This window comes from Tenebrio molitor, chromosome 1, assembly GCF_963966145.1.
Source record: "Tenebrio molitor chromosome 1, icTenMoli1.1, whole genome shotgun sequence".
Lineage (NCBI taxonomy): Eukaryota > Metazoa > Arthropoda > Insecta > Coleoptera > Tenebrionidae > Tenebrio > Tenebrio molitor.
In genome coordinates this window covers 9,563,830-9,580,993 of record NC_091046.1, presented here as the reverse complement: position 1 = coordinate 9,580,993, position 17,164 = coordinate 9,563,830, and the positions used below count along the sequence as shown (strand labels likewise).

At 32.5% G+C, this 17,164-nt stretch overlaps 1 protein-coding gene across 1 annotated transcript in view; it reads left to right on the top strand.

Annotated features, from left to right (window-relative positions):
- The window catches only part of fw (furrowed), a 33,329-nt gene that overhangs the window by 4,057 nt on the left and 12,108 nt on the right, over positions 1 to 17,164 (top strand). The window contains exons 2-3 of the mRNA XM_069046402.1: positions 10,260 to 10,436; positions 11,122 to 11,427. Coding sequence (XP_068902503.1) covers positions 10,260 to 10,436; positions 11,122 to 11,427 — 483 coding nt within the window. The remainder of the gene's footprint in view (positions 1 to 10,259; positions 10,437 to 11,121; positions 11,428 to 17,164) is intronic.

Sequence of the window (17,164 nt, the reverse complement as noted above, 5' to 3'; positions counted from 1 at the left end):
ATAAAACAACTTTACAATCATATTGCTTTTTCTCCTTGATAAAAATTAATTCAAGAGAATACGTAGCGAACGCTCTTCAGAAACGCTTGTTTATAATGAATGAAGTGTTCCAACTGTGCCATTGCAGATTTCACAAGTGCAAGAAGTAAGTGTCAATAAAATTAGATGTGTCGAATTATTCTGTTCACTGACTATAAAATGTAGACTATTAAGTGTACAAGAAGCAGTACTAGTCCTCGAAATGGTAATTAAATGGTTATTTAGTCGTGTGATAAAACCTAACAGTGTTGATATACCATTTACTCATCAGAATGTTATATTGAATGTCAAATATCTAGATATTATGTTACCATTTAAAGTTTCTTAGATCTGCAGCTTAGATTCACAACTAAGCATCCCATTAAAAAACCTTGAATCTATTATGATTCATTAATTAATGGAAATATGTTACTAAAATAAATTTTAACACCATTATAATTCTTTAATTAGGTACGTATTGAGATTCTTTGAATTATTTATAACGTTATTCGTATACTGTTTTAAAAATAGTGAAAAGTTAAGAAACATTTCATTTTAGCATAAGAAAAATTTTATGCAAACTATGCAAACGCTATGCCCACAATTAGAATGTACTCTTTCTAATAACACAAGTGGCAAAATGAATAAAGTATGTACATAGCAGCTAAAAATAAATATTTTAAAGTTTAAAAATTAGTTTCCTCCAGTTTCCACAACACAAAAACATACATAATACATATAATAAAAAATTTCATATTTTTATTTCTATATAAAAAACGCACCAGATTCCTGAATTCCTTATCTAAAAAACGAATCACTCAAGTGTGATCACGTTATATAAGAATTTATTCTGGTTCCATGATGACTAAAAAGATTTAAATCTAGTTCTAGTACACGAGTATCCCATCATTTACAACGTTAATGAGTCACGAAGCATCATAACTTTATTTTTTATAAATCCTATGCCAACAACATATTAGAACACATCTATTCAATCTAACAACAATGTAATGAAAGAAATATAATAGCTTTTAGAAAAAGGGAGCATTTTATGTTTCGAATACATATTTTTATGTATTTTTAAAAAGTTTTGGCTAAAGTCCTGAAAGAAAATTTGACATTTCATGTTTTTTTATTTTCAAGTAATTATGTATAACTAAAAATCACACAATTATACATCTAACAATTATGAACTCGTTCTTAAACGTTTCTGGTTTCCAGAATTCACAATTAAATATCATGGTAACTTTTTATGAACATCGTCAACTAATTTTGCATTTTTGGTAAAAGTTCACTTGCACACATTAAAACTGCTTATCTACCCATGTACTTGAAAATTACAAAGTTCAAATCGCACCTGAAAACCAATAAAATCACAACGAGGATGCAATTCATTTCCCACAGTTATTAAATTAATTCGAAACAAATTATTCACTTTCACTAAAAACCGAAAATAAAATAGACAAGATCGTTACCACAAATTCAAGCATGAACAATACGATACACCTCATTAACGTAACACTCTTCTCGAAAAATATATTATTAAGAACATATTACCAACAAATACTTTCTATTTTGCACAAAACGGGATCTCCAATAATACAAATGTACTTTTTATTTCCGTTGCATAATCCAGTTGCAACATGTATGTTATTATTTTTATCGAACGTGATGTTCTTCAGCCAAATCGTATTGCATGTGTTGAGCGTTAACAAGCTTTTACCAATTATGTTCACACTTACTAACACCAATTTAATTAATGATAAAAGACATTTCAAATATTTTAAACTAGGCAGCTAGAAAAAGCGCTGCAAAATTTCCGGATCTGGAAATTATAAATAGTGTGACCTTGATCTATGTTCAACTTGAACAGTGAGATTAAAACACTTCCGGTTCGAAAATAGGTAAATGTTACCGAGGAACGCCCAACGATAACAATAATTATACAAACAGGTTGTTAAAACCGCTTATTTCTTAAAGTGGTAAATGTACGGTAAGGCGAGTTGTTATCTGATTTAAATTTAGCAAAATTGAGGCGAATTGTTGAGTATTCATCCGCAGGAGCCTATAGAGAAAGTGGAGAAAGGCATTTAAATAAAATGATGTGCCATCAAATTTAATGCATGATTTGCTGGTAATTCAGTGTGATGGAACACCAGCAAATTTCGATTATTTTCTGCATCGCTTACAGTTATCTAACTTTTTTTTTTATTAAACTTGAATCATAATCCCTGTTTTTGACACTAAAATGCGTGCGAAAAAGGGCTTTTTTTGTTCGACACTGTCAGAATTTGGAAATTTTCTTCTGTGTGAACGGATTTTGATAAATTTGTTACAACTTGTCAAAACACAACGTCAAGCTAATTTTAAAGATTTTAAGCGATTTGGAGCCTTTAAGGGGCTCGTCGAACAAAAAAACGTTGTATTCAACTCGTTCGTGTCAATTGGGCTTTTTTTGGCACTCGTGAGCCTTTAAAACGCTCGTTTCACTCGCGTTTTAAACTGGCCCACTCGTGCTAAAAAACCCAATTTACACAAGAACTTGTCAAATAATACTATTAAAACACTAAAGCTTTAAGGGTTGTTTAGGTAACAACAAATTCACCTACATTTGAACAATGATAAATAGACATTTATACACAAATTATGATACCAACGAAACAACAACAATTGACCATTTTCTATATCAACGATTAAATGACACAGATTACTTCGAAAAAGGTATTTCAATTAACTTTTTTTGTTATAATTTTCAGATTGTAGTGCAGGTATAATAAAAAATAGCGTATGATACACGTTTATAAGGGCCTTTAAAGCACTTGCGACGTTAAAAGCACTCCGCTATGCGTAAACTCGTCGCGCGTACTTTAAAGGCTTCCTTATAAACTTGTATCATAATATACTATTAACTGAAAATTTATTTATATTGAAATAGGATCATTAGTAACAATATTTTTGAGTAATTTTTGACTGATTAATTGATTAATTAGCAGGAAATAAAATTACGACTTTTCTCGTCACTTAAGTACATAAATCATGTGGTAGTTAAATTTTACATTTGCTTTTGTTGTCTTTGTTAAAAGGAAAAATAAAGAAATATTTATTACGTCCTCGACCCATTTTGCTTGTTAACTTTGAGAACAAGAGTAATTTCACATTCTACTTGGTTCAAAATACTTTATAGTACATAATTACATTATTTTTTTTTTAATATTCAACATAAACAACACTTTCAAGAGAATATAAAGCAAAACACATTTTTTTATACAATTTTCGTTTGTAATAGGAAATAGGAAACTAATATTTCAAAAAATGAAAAGTTTATTTTCTCTTGAACTGTAACCATTTTTATTTTATATTCTTTTGTAGCTTAATCTTATTTTGAAATAATCAGTAAAATAGCAACAAAAGAAATAAGGAAGTTTACCATTTGATAACCGTCTTGTTAAATCGTTATAGACGCCATATAACCACTAGGTACTGAAGAGAAATGTGAATTAATGTAACAGGAAGTAAACCCTCGGGTTCAACTTCTTCGCAAAGCAGATGGTATTTTATTTCGACCAACAACCGCTCAGCAGCTATTGTCTTTAAAGTGTAAAAGGTTAATCACATTGTAATTTATTTATCTATTCAATTAACTTTTCAAAAAATGTTGCAATCTCAATAATTTGCTGAAGAGCTTTGTGGCCAAATATATTAAGTAGAGTTTCTACAGTTTTGTAGAAACAAGAAAAACTGTCAAGGTACTGATCGAGAAGTGAATTCTCTTGATGATTAAAAATAGTTAAAGAAAGAGTTGTGACTCCACGTTTGCAAATTTTGACGTTACCCACTAATCGTTCAAGTGCTCTTATTATCACAAAATATTGGATTGGACGTCTTTCCACTTTAAACTTGTCTCGGCCGACCAAGTTTTGAGGCCTGATACGTGGAAATTCAAAACTAACAGTCACTTGGCATTCTTCGATAGTTTCGCAACAATTTAAATCTCTTAAATATAAATGTACAAAAAATACTTGTGTAAGTAAATACACTTGTCCAGTAGGTGTAGAAAGCAGTTTGCAACAGAGCGTGACCCTCGAGGTGCACTGTAGAACCGTCTCTTTATTTGCTATGTTATAAGCTATGGTACAACCAGATCACCTTGTAACTAAGACCTAAGCCGTGGTCACCATTCACCTTACCAAAAATTGAATGTCACTAATCAGACAATGCAATCTGAGAGGGAGTGCGACTTATAAAGCGGAAAAGCTTGGCGGGGCTTTTAAAAAAATTAAACAAGCGTGAACGGAAAAGTTGCGTGACAAATATCTATGGAACATCAATAAGTACTTCGAGAGAAATTGGTATATTTAAGTATCTAATTAATATGATGGCTCTCTCTATCCATTTTGTTGTACTGCTGTATTGGTGATATTAATCTTTTACTAATTCTTTTTTTTTTGGAAATTGTTGCATTTCTAATAATTTCACTCCGCGTATTTAGAATAAATTTCTAAAAACAAAATTGTGTAGGTATTTAAAAGCAAACAGCAAGACTGTTATGGTAAACCAGAAGCCAAATTTCGTTTCCTTTTTGTGCAACAGTCTTGCTCAAGGTGATGAACCTACCCATTCTCCCGTCAAATTATTCCAAAAATGTGAACTAATCAAACCAATCCGTGCCAAGATGTAGGTTGCAGTAGCTCCTTAATTTATTTAAAATATTTACCGCTATTTAAAACAATTTTAATGAAGCCGACGTACCTGACTCACCTTGCTCTTGAAAGCGCGCAAAATATTTACGAAAAAATCGACTTAGATATCATTAATTGCAAATTACTACTTAGGTAATTACAGGTATAGTTAAGTTACCAACGGCATTTTGTCCAGTGACAATTTTGCAAACCTTTACCTTGATTTAAGTTCACGTAACACTTACGAATAATTGCTTTTAGTTAATTAAAAAGTCAAGGTTTTTTATGCGTTTAAAATATAATAGTGATGTTAATAAAAGTTAATTAATGCAGATTTCTGTCGTTTAAAATAATTGTTCTTGCATCAAACTTATGGTTTCGGTTTTCCTTCAGGACCTAAAATTCCATATCAAAGCTTTGCAAAGTGGTTCTGAAAGCACGCTAGAGTTGAACTACTAAATTTTTATACATTGTTAAATGTCAACTGATCTTTGAGTGTTATTCATTACCTACACAATTCATTTAAATTTGTTTTACAAAGCATTGACGAACGAAGCTGATGTTTTTTATCCTAGTTTAGTCGACACAATTTTTTTCTGTTGGACGAATGAAAGCTGATAAAATAATACTTCCAAATATGGAGTGTGCTGTCAATACTATATCTATAGGCCGTGCCAAACCCAAATAACCACCACCTGTTGAATTAAGTTGGTGAAAACAAAATTACACTAAGTGTATAATGGCAATTTTGATATTACTACAATGCTAGACCAATCAAATCTAAGTACACAACGTTGCCGGTTGATTTTCTGGGTAGACTGCCTTGTTGGTGGTTATTTGGTTTTGGCATGTACTATTCCGGATACGGAATCTTGGCCAACATTTTTTAGACATTTCTAAAAAAAATAATGTAAACCAACCATTAATGTCATGAATGAATGACAATTATTAAAAATCACTTTGAAGTTTTTCTTGTGACATCAAAAAAGCATGGAAATGGCATTATCGAGTCAAAAGTTGGGTTATATTCAATAAAGGCCAGTTCACACATATTTGTCAGTTAAATGTCAGTTGTGGCCAAGATTCCGTGACCGGAATAGTACATACTGTCGCGAGCAATAAATTTTGATTGTCAACGTCATTTCAAAATTTGGTTAGATTGTCACAAATTTAAGAAATTTCCCTGCCTGATTATGCCCACGTCAACAAAGTGTCAAAAAATTGAGAAAAAAATGACAATTAATGTCATACAACATGATGATAGGTTATGATATTTATGACTGTTTTACAATGGAGCATTTTCGATTGAGTCAAAGAATGACCTTGACGATCAAAATTTATTGCTCGCGACTGTACATACTAGTTTTGCGTAATTTCCCAGCTGACAAAATTATCTACATTTGTTTAAACAAACAAAGAAATATAAAAATTCCAATGTTTTTATCGACTGTAATGACACAAAACTTTTTTATTCCATAATAGACAAAAAGTGGATTTTTTGTCAGTTTAACATCGATGAAGACATTCCTTCATTTTTGACAGCGCACCACTCGGCAGTCTGTAAAGTAAAAACACAAACAACGCGGAAAGTGAGGTTAGATTTAAGCAGGTGATGATCCATAATAATCTGTGGTGCGTTCGCAATCGACTCTTCAACGCCAACTTAGGAGAAATTTAAATGAACACCCAATACATTTCTTAGTAACAACACTATCTAATATTTTGTGTTTTTTAATGCAGAGTCATTAAATTACCTCGTAGAATTATTACAGTGGACTTTTTTTCCAGATAATTTTTTGTTTTAATAACACAAACATGGTAACCTTACCGAAAGGTCGAGCGATTTTGTCAGTTCTGACTGTCAGTTGATTCTACGGAACAAGTTTTCGTAGAAAACAGAAAATTATCGGACAAAAAAGCTCATGTGTAATAACCCAACATTTTTCTGTTTTCAAGGAAACCTTGAAAGAAAAAGCTTACGAGGAAAAACTGTCACGACAGTTTTCCAAACAAATTTCTGCAAAGTGACAGTGCCTGAGTCTGAGTTGTCAAAACTAGCTTTTATAGATGTCAAACTGTCAAAAACGCCACACTTTTCTCCTCCTTATTATGGAGGAATAAAATAATCACTAACATTAAATGCCAAGAGCCAAGATTTACATTGTAAACACTGTTCACGTTATTTTGGCTTAATGGGAAGCCATGATTTATTTTTTAACGTTGGCCACACTGTTTGATTTCCATTACTCATATGCGGAGCTACCAAAATGAACATAACATGTTGCTGAATTTCCTGCGATGTCTGAGTATTCTTCTATTGAAAACTAGTAAAACTGACAACAATGCACTAGACATTGACGCTATTTATAACCTGAAACTTAGAAAAACATAAGCTAATTAGACAGACAGCTTTACTACCAAATTAAATGCAACATTTCTATGGCTTCCCATTATCGCAAAACAGCACTCACTTTAAGAGCCTACTTTTTTCTAAGAATACAATTTTACTGTGTAGTTTCTTTGTAACAATTTGTTTATACCTCATTGAAATTATAACACAATAACCGTTACGTTTTCTTCTAGAGCAATAAAGACTTCTTTATTTCACAAAAATTGAACAAAACCTGTCGTAAAGCAAAATGTACATGTCGTTTGAGCAATTTAGTGCAGCGTTAGAAGTCTTGATCTACATAGCCAATGACACTAATTTGGCAAGTAGGTACGCTGTACACCCAGGTATTAGTAATATATTCCGTTTAGTGACCTGTAAACACCCACATTACCTCGTCATCTACCAGATTTAAACCTAGGAGATCATGACATGTTTGTGCGTTACATATCTTCAACAACGATGGGTGTGAATATGTTCTCGGTAGTCAAGGGCACATTTCATAATAAGAAGTGTATCAGAGCAATGTCATCGGAATAAAGACAATCGCTTTGAAAAACCGCGGGCCCTGAAAATTCGATAACAAAGTTGTTGGCGGAGCTGGAGGACAACAATATATTTAAGGTGTCAAGGTGTGATCTTAAACTTCAGTTAATTGAAACGGAGAAATTATCAGAAGGAACAAAGGAAGATATTTTTCTGAACTCGAGACCGAAACTAGCATTGTTCGAGGCAATTAGTCTGCGATTCACACACTTCATTAATCCATTAAAACTTTCTTCGCGTAATTCAATTTGAATTCGAGTTTTTGTTGGACATTTTCGTTGGAATTGTACTTTCTCCGCAAACATTATGGTGTTATTTTTGCATTTTCCACGGTCGCGTTGAAACAAACACGGTTCAGTGGCACCGCAACTGACATTTACGATGTTCCAGATATCGGTTTTGATATAACACCCTCAATTGCTGTACGCACCGTATGAATGTATCAGTTCAGACAATCGAGTATTGTATTGAAAAGTTTCTTATATTGAAACCAGTGCACGGCAATAATGATTTCTCACCATAATACTTACAATGCAATACCGACAGAAAATCACATTCTTGAAACTTTCTAGCCTGATTGCCAACATATTGTCTTGCTTCATATTATAATCTATTTATGTTATTATTAGCTTAACGTCCGGAATATTCCTTTTGTTTCTGGATTATTAGCTTCCACCGTATCATTAGACAAACATAATCTGACAAGCAATATCGCTACACGATTTGTCTAGATTTTCCTGATAGCACTTCCCTACGACGAACACGCTTCATATGTTTTCCTCAACATAGATTTCTAGACACACTATTTATGATAAATAGAGCAGCATTTATAAATATCTTGGACGCGTTTTTGCTGAATTCTAATGAACGTAATACAGTTACCTAGATATAACAGTAACGGCGCAAAGGTTCTGAATTTTTATCACCGTCACGCAAATTATTCTTGTTAACACTTGCACATCATGTAAATGCAATGTACAAACGTGTCTTAAGTGGCACCCATCTATAAAACTGTTTTATGTATTTAATTTTTGGTCAACTAGACACGTAAACACGTAACTGTAAAGGTAATATGACCACAACTACTGCAGTAGCGTTAGCGGGAAATTAAGGTTAATCCTATTCTGTTACGGTACCTCAAAAGTTTGTACTTCTCCAAAATCGTGAATTCGGAAAACAAATTTGTGTCGAATTTACTGCACATGATTGCAAATTCTATTATTCGGAATCGTATTGTAATATCCACATTCCTCACCTTATACGAGGACGAAAAGTTAACCATTCCTTTTTATTTTTACTTCCCTCTCTTGGTTAGTAATAGGCCACTTTCCGCCCTATTATAAGGTTTTTCCAGTGGCGTACTTACTGAAAGTCAAAAAACAGTAGAAATGAAACTGCATCAAATTAATTGTTTATTTGCTAAAAATGTAATGATTCCGAATAAAATAGTGTACAAACCTCGGTGGGAATGTGTTTCATTTCTGTCTCCAGCATTAGTTCACCTCGGCTACGCCTTGGTAAACTATCTTAGCTCTCGACAGGAATGAAACACTTCCCACCTCGGTATGTAATCTACTATTTCGTGTTTGTTTCCTGGGATATACAGAGTGTCCCAAAAAAAAAGACGAGTCCATAGCTCCCTTATTTATCGGACGATTTTAATTATCTATACACCAAATTAAATGGTTGTTAATAAACTACAAAACGGCTTAATAAATTCACGTATAGCTCCAAGGGCTTCAAGACTAAACTGTCAAAATATTTTTTTTCAAATAGGATTACATACTTTTTTTAGTAATACTGATAGAGATTTTAATTCTGAAAACAACAATGTATCAGAAGTATAACTTCACATTAAAAAAAAAATAACACTAACTTTTGAAACAAATGACGAGCACCAAGCGAAAAGCTATCAAAATGCATTGCGTTACAATGTAATAACCACATTAAGGTAGCTGGAAAAACAAATGACAAATAATAACATGTGGGATTGCGCAGATATGCCCCCAATGTTTAGCGCAAAATGGAACATAGACGATAGTAGCGTTTTTTTACTTTTTTTTTGTGAATTTTTGGTATTTAAGTGTATACTTGTGATACATTGTTGTTTTCAGAAGACAAATCTCTATCAGAATTACTAAAAAAATATATGTAAGTAATCTCATTTGAAAAAAAATATTTTGACAGTTTACCCTTGAAGCCCATGGGGCTATACTTGAATTTATTAGGCCATTTTATAGCCTATTAACAACCATTTAATTTGGTGTACAGATAATTAAAATCTTCCGATAAATAACGGAGTTATGGACTCGTCTTCTTTTTTGGGGACACTCTGTATAACCGAGAAAGTGGTATATAACTAAATATATAAACTTTCCCGGTTATATACCTAACTTGACATCTGTCAAAGATAACCTCAAAATTTACAATAAAATAATGTTTTTTAAGACTTTGCCTAAACGAACACGAAAAATGTTATTCAATATTCGGGCGCTGTCAATTTTCAAGTATTCGGCCAGTTTTGCAGCACTTGGCTGACGCCTCGTGCTTCAAATTTCGGCCTCATACCTGAAAATAACTATTTTTCTGTTGATTTTACAATGGTTTGGTTTTGATTTTTGTTCCAGAAGTAAAATGTGGACATCCTGCCATCCCGTTAAATGCGCGGGTGTCGTTAAGCTCTCCAGGATTAGCTCCTGGCACCGTAGCCACATACAAATGCGACGAAGGATATGAAACTTTCGGCAACACAGAAATTTCTTGTTCGCCTTCTGGAAAATGGATAGGCGAGCTACCATTCTGCGGTGAGCAACCTTTTCTTCCTCTATCTACATTTTCATATTTCCGATTTACCCAACTTCCCTCATTGTCTTTGTTTTGAGCCGTGATAAAAATTACATCTAACCATTTTTTATCGCGTAGGTACAGGAAACAAGAAGAATATTTTAATAAAATTTAAATAAACCCAGTCACACTGAAACAATACAACGATTTTAAGAACAAGTCACGAGATTAGACTGTACAGTAGTGGACAAAATTGATTTTGCTTGTTGTGTTGAACTGGTTTAAAGTGTTTATTGTTAATCGCAGATAACGGTCGCAAGTAAAAACTGGCCAGATAAATTTTATTGGCGATTATGTAACAACATTCAGATTTTTATAATTATTTTCCGCACCAAATATTTGATTACGTAAGTGGTCAAAATATATAAGAAACAAACAATGTAAGGTTGTTAGGATAGTATGTTATCTAAGTCATTCAAATAAAAATTATTACTTCCTATTAGTTTTTTTTTTTGGTCGTAAACTTTCCAAAAATATTAGTGAACCGAAGTTCCTTTATTCCTCGAAGGACACCGAACCTATTGACCTTTAAATTAGCAACAGTAATTGCCTTATCTCTCCGATATTTATTGGGAGATTGATTGGTGCGATAAATTATGCAAATTGTAAAAGCAAAATAATTGTTCTTTCCTTCTGTTTGTCTAGGTACAAATATAGCTTATAGGAAACCAGCCAATCAATCAACCACTGTCCGAGGAGGCAGCGCTCTAAATGCCAACGACGGTGAAAAAAGCACAGAACACGACGGCAAGAGATGTTCTGAAACACAAAAGGAAGCTAGTCCTTGGTGGAAAGTGGATTTGCTTCAGGCTTACGCAGTTAAAGTGGTAAGGGTTACGACCCGAGGTTGCTGCGGCCATCAGCCCCTGCAGGACATAGAAATCAGGGTGGGCAACAGCAGCACGGATTTGCAGAGAAATCCTTTGTGCGCCTGGTTTCCTGGAACAATAGGTGAGTGTTAGATCTATAGATATTAATATGTGTTTTCAGATAAATATTATTTTTCTTGTGGGAAATTACCTCATCGAATAACCTAGATGTTTTATTATTGCTAGAAATCTAATTAGCATGTAGTGGTGTTGTGAAATTGGTTTGGACGCTTGTTTCCAATTAATTTTCTATACATTTTTCGTGCGAAAATTGCGTTTTAATTGCAATGTCTTGTAGGTACTGCTGGTTGAACTGTGGTAATAGCAGTAGCGAATTTTACGACTGGATAAGTACTAAATTTCACATACACCAATTACGAAATCACAATCATTTTCTTTTCTCATAAAATGAAGATTGTAGTTGTGTTATGTTAAATGTTAAAATAATGATTTATCGTAATTAGGGAAAGTTAATAGCTCTTTGTAAAAGACCGACTGGAAGTTTGATGAACGTACCTACATTAAATAACATTAAAATTTAGACATCAGTTATTACGTTATCATAAAAGAGTAACAGAAAATTTAATCGTCATAATTTCTTTTTTTTTTAGGATAGGTAATTGGAATTTTCAATACACGTAACTTTAAATTTTAGTCAAAATTAGCATCACTTTTGTAAAAACGTCAAGCGAACTATTTTTCATTTTTTGTTTAAATAATATTGACTATTTAATTCATCTGTCACTTAATGTTCATCAACGAATGAAACAAACTTAATTTTAGTGATTTCCATGGTTACAAAAGAATTGCAGCGACTATTGTACTAGTAATCGAAGTGAATATTTTAAACAAATGAAAATCTTCATTAACAATTTTTTTTGCAGCGAAAAACGAACAAAATAATATTATTTTCTAACAAATTGAAGTGTACAATTTGAAAAACTGAAAGAAATTTTAGAAATTTGATTCATTAAATAGTCCTTCAAATACGACTCGTAGTCAATGTTATGCAGATCATTTTTGCGGTGGTGTTACTCATGTCAACGGCGCTTCCGAATTCGACTCGTGCCAACGCACTCGTCAAATTCATATCCCAGCGCCGTTCAGATTTGTAACACCGCCACAAAAATAATCGGCATAACATTGACTACTCGTCGTATTACAACTGATTATTGCCTTCACCTGTCAAATGAGAATTTTTGCCAATCACGAATTAAAAGGCTATTGAAAATCACCATCCAACACATTACTAAGTCGATAAATGCTGTCTTTGGTTTAGTTATATTATTTTGTGTAGTACGCAGTTTATTTTGCATGTGTAACAAAACACGCTTTGGAAATTTAATTATTTTCGTTGACAAAAATGCGCGTTCAACACAAAACAATTTTTTTTAGGTTCGGTTCAGGAAATAATTTATTCAAATATCCCTGGACCTTCTAATTTTCACTAGATACATTTTTATTTTAACACACGCAAGCTTCCTTAATTTAAGCAACACACGAACTAACTGACATTAGATAAAATTTTACCATGCAATTAGTTTTCGTGTTGTTGCTAAGTGACAAAACCTTTGTGTAAAATAAAAATTTATTGACAAAATTATAACGTCTTGGGGTATTACCCTTGAAAAAAGATATTCTTAATGTATTTTGTGGTTTGGTTATACTGAAGCTTATTTTTCCATCTTTTTCTATATATATTTTTTGAGGTCATCTATAAATAAGTTATGTAGATTGTTGCGTAATTATTAAAATGACAATTATCGTTTAAAAAGGAAACTGAAAGTAAATGTTGAATAAAAGCGAGATACTTGATTACTGAATTAATACATTTAAGTAACTTTCAAGTTCTTGCTTAGCAACTGTATTATCTTTCTCACTTTGAAGTATTTTTTGAAGTGTTTAGTATAATATATGAAAGTACTTATTTTTCAAAAAGAAGATGAAATATCACGAGCAGGCAATGACCTCAGGAGCATCTTCACGGAGCTGTAGATGTTTATCTTTGGTGAATGTAACAATAAAAAAATTGTAATTTTATGAGCATAATTACATTAACACATTTATAATCTACCCTTCTTTGAACAATTGACCTTGTGGCAAGCTTTAAAACACAAAAGAAATTACAAACACAAATAAGTATTCAAGCGGAAAGTTGTGAAATATGTACTTCTCAGTAAGTTTCGCTTCAAATTTTTTAACACCTTGGAGAAGTTTTTATAAATCAAAAATTCCGCTTTCGGCTTTTCATTCTTTCGGTTACGAATGACAATCAAATAAATAACTAGTGTCATTTTAATTAAACTTAATTAAAACAGTTGATTTTATTTTTTCATGCCGTTAGCAAATATACACTAAAAATTGCACCAATCAGAAAGAATAGAAATACGAGGGTGAAATTTTATAAAATTATTTGTTTTGTGATAAAAGGCAAGTATGTAATTGGATTTTAGAAGGAAAACATATTTTTTGAAAACATCTAGGGTGTCAGGAATTAGTCTTAAATGACGATATATTACACGTGTTTTATAGGCGATAAATTAGGAGTGAGAGTTGCCCATGGCTTAACCATACATGGTCTTACTCTAGGAAACTTATCGTAAAATATACCATACAATAGTGTCGCCTTACATCGCAATGAAACTGAGCCGAGACCATAGTATTAATGGGAATCAAATTTGCTCCGTATGAAGATTCCAGTATAATGCTCAGTACATATGAGCATATGACATAACATTCATACCATAACTTTCAGAGCTAAACCAATGTGGCTTCAAGGGCAAAGTTCAAATGTTATCTTTAATCGTTATAACTCACAGCTCGTCCTTTGTCATTATTCTTCTTTAAACAAAATTGGTACGCTAGGTAAAAATAATATCACACAAGAGTGTAGTTGCAAATGAAAGATTATTTGAGATCTCTTATCAGTAGGTACTTTCAAGCGTTAAAAAAATGTGGTCACGCAGGTCTTGGTTTTCTCTTTCTCTTACAAAGACAGTCAACTATTTTGTTGGCATGTTTTGACATTTCCTTCAGATACATACATAACCTCACTTTGATCATTACATTACTGAAAATTATAGTGATTTAATTTTCAATAATGTACAATGTAAAAATCGTCAAGAAGCACTGAGAAAACCAGAAAATTCTTGTTGGTTGATTCTAAGAGAAACTGTTCTGTACAAAAAAGTAATTCACACCACTGGATGTGTCCTGAATAAATGACACTTGAGCATTTGACATCACTCATTTGTTGACAGATGAAGCTACGCCATACTCCGACGGAAACAAAAACACCAGACCACTTGACCACAGTCGTTAATTGCAAATTAGTTTTTGAAATTTTTGAGTTTGAAAATGTGAACTTAACAATTTAGATTATGGTTCTTTACTTCCATTCGACTCAACCAAATAAACAAAAAATACTAACTGTAGTGATTTTCTTGTTTTATTTATAACCCAATTCGACAGATAATGATTTTTTTTATTTTGATGATTTGCGAAGTATTGCTGAGATAAATGCCAATCTCATACGACACGACAAACAAATTTAACAAAATCCTTTTATCTCCATTTAACAAAAAAAACAGAACATTTTGCGTTATATGGAGCGAATTAGCCATTTACTAAAACTACGTGAAATTATTGTTTTCCAATTATGTAATGATTGATTGGTGATGGTTTTAACGTTATATTTAGTTCTATTTTTTCTGGGTAATAACGTAAAACTTTAAATACAGATGATTTATTAAAAATACGATATCTATTTTAAATAACACTTATCTGCGTGGTTGTTAGAGAATTTGGTGCACTGAATCCAAACCTGGAAGCGAAATTACTCTATCCCAAACAATTTTTGCGAGATATCGAATAATGTGAAATACGCCTTTTTGAGAAAATACTCGTTTCACTTAGAAAATATTATTTACGCTAATGTGAATTTTGTAACCAACACCATTCAGTTCCTTGGACCCATGCGGTAATTGCGAGGCAGAAAAAAAAATAGTTCAGAAGAACAGAAATGCCACCGGGAAATGAGAATGTAGTCAAACCGGCTTTAGTAGACTGTAAAAAAAAGATTTATTTCTCCTACTCTATATAAATAAATCCAGTTTTACATAAAAGCAGTGAATGAAGAAGACTGGTTCAAATACCTTAAGGAATTTCCTTGCATCAGTGATGCTAAAATAAAAAAGGTGCTCCTATTTTTATTGCACCTTAAATTGAAGAATGGCTGAAGGAGGCCATCTTTAAAACCAAACTTAGTGAGATTGAAAGAGTGACGTAGATAGTATTTGAAAGCGTATCCTATAATGTTTTGCTGGAAGAAGACGGAGGATTAAAAGAAAAGTCCATTACCCCTAGTTTCATTTGGATTTCTTTCGAAATAATCTAGGAGCTGTCTCAGATGAGAGAATTTTTACCAATAGGTATGGTACTCTTATCAATATCATCCGAAAATTACCAAAGGAAAAAAACAACCAAATGAATCTTTTATTAAATAACAATCATAGTATAATACGTTTGTATTAAAAAAAAATATTCCAAGCAATTATCATAATTAAAAAATATATACCATTAAATAGTATTTTTAATTTATAAATGTGATGGAGCAATTCTGTTACCGAATTTGGCACACTTGAATCTATGAAGACCGCATAAATTTTTTGACAGAAGTGAAAAGGATATTTTTTGTAGACAAGTACAATCCTAAGGCTAGTGATGCTAATATCAGGTAGTACCTATCTATATGGAGATACGTATTTCTTTTCTTAAGTCCAGAAAAAATGGAAAACTTAAAATCACAACAGCATCGTTCGTTGACGTACAGCTCACCAAACGTAGCTTGAGCTCTGTGACCTTGCTGCGCACTAGACGGATGGCCCTCTAAAAACTTTTAGTCACTTCTTTCGTGACTCTCGTAAAGCATTTCTAAGCGAAGAAGGAAAGTGACATTAAAACATTGATAATAGTAAATAAATAAGCATAATTAATTACTTTATCTAATCCCGTGGGATAAATGACACTTATCCCACTCATTTGAGTGGAATAAGGAACTTCATTACCGGACGCATTTCATTACTCCACTCAGTGGGATAAGTGGGCTTCATTACCCCACTCAGTGGGATAAGTAAGTCATTATTCCACTGAGTGGTGTAATGAAACTGGCGGAAATAAATAAGATTTACCCTTTTTTTTTAATTCGGGGCGGTCTTAGATAAAATTTTGTACATAACACCTGGGCTAAAGCATATTACAGGAAACTCATGTGATTACAGATGAACTCGGGCTAACGCCCTCGTCATCTGCAATCTTCACACTCGAATCCTGTAATATTGCTTTTATCCCACTAATTGTGTAAATAACTATTATTTCATTTCTCTCATTAGATGTACCGTTCCTTGCAGTCATTACAGAAATGTACAATGTACATACATATTAAATTAATTATTAATAATTATACTTGTATACTTATATTATAATTGTGAGAGCAACTACACAACAGTTTTTTGACACTTGTACAATTGTGCGGGCGTATACTCTGATATCTTATAAATTATTATCATTTTTTTAACATTATAAAATGTTTTTAAAAAATGTGATTTACGATATCGTGCAGAATTTTGTAATTGGGTTGGATCTTAAAAATATCAAACTATTACTCACGTTCTGCGATCACGAGTTAGAACAAGCACACCCGATCAAATCTAGGAGAGCAGAACGTGTTTTCGCATGAGTGCTCGATGAATTCTTTTAATAAACTGCAGTTAAATAATTATTATCATCTTATTTCACTTTACTGAAAAGCAACTGTATTG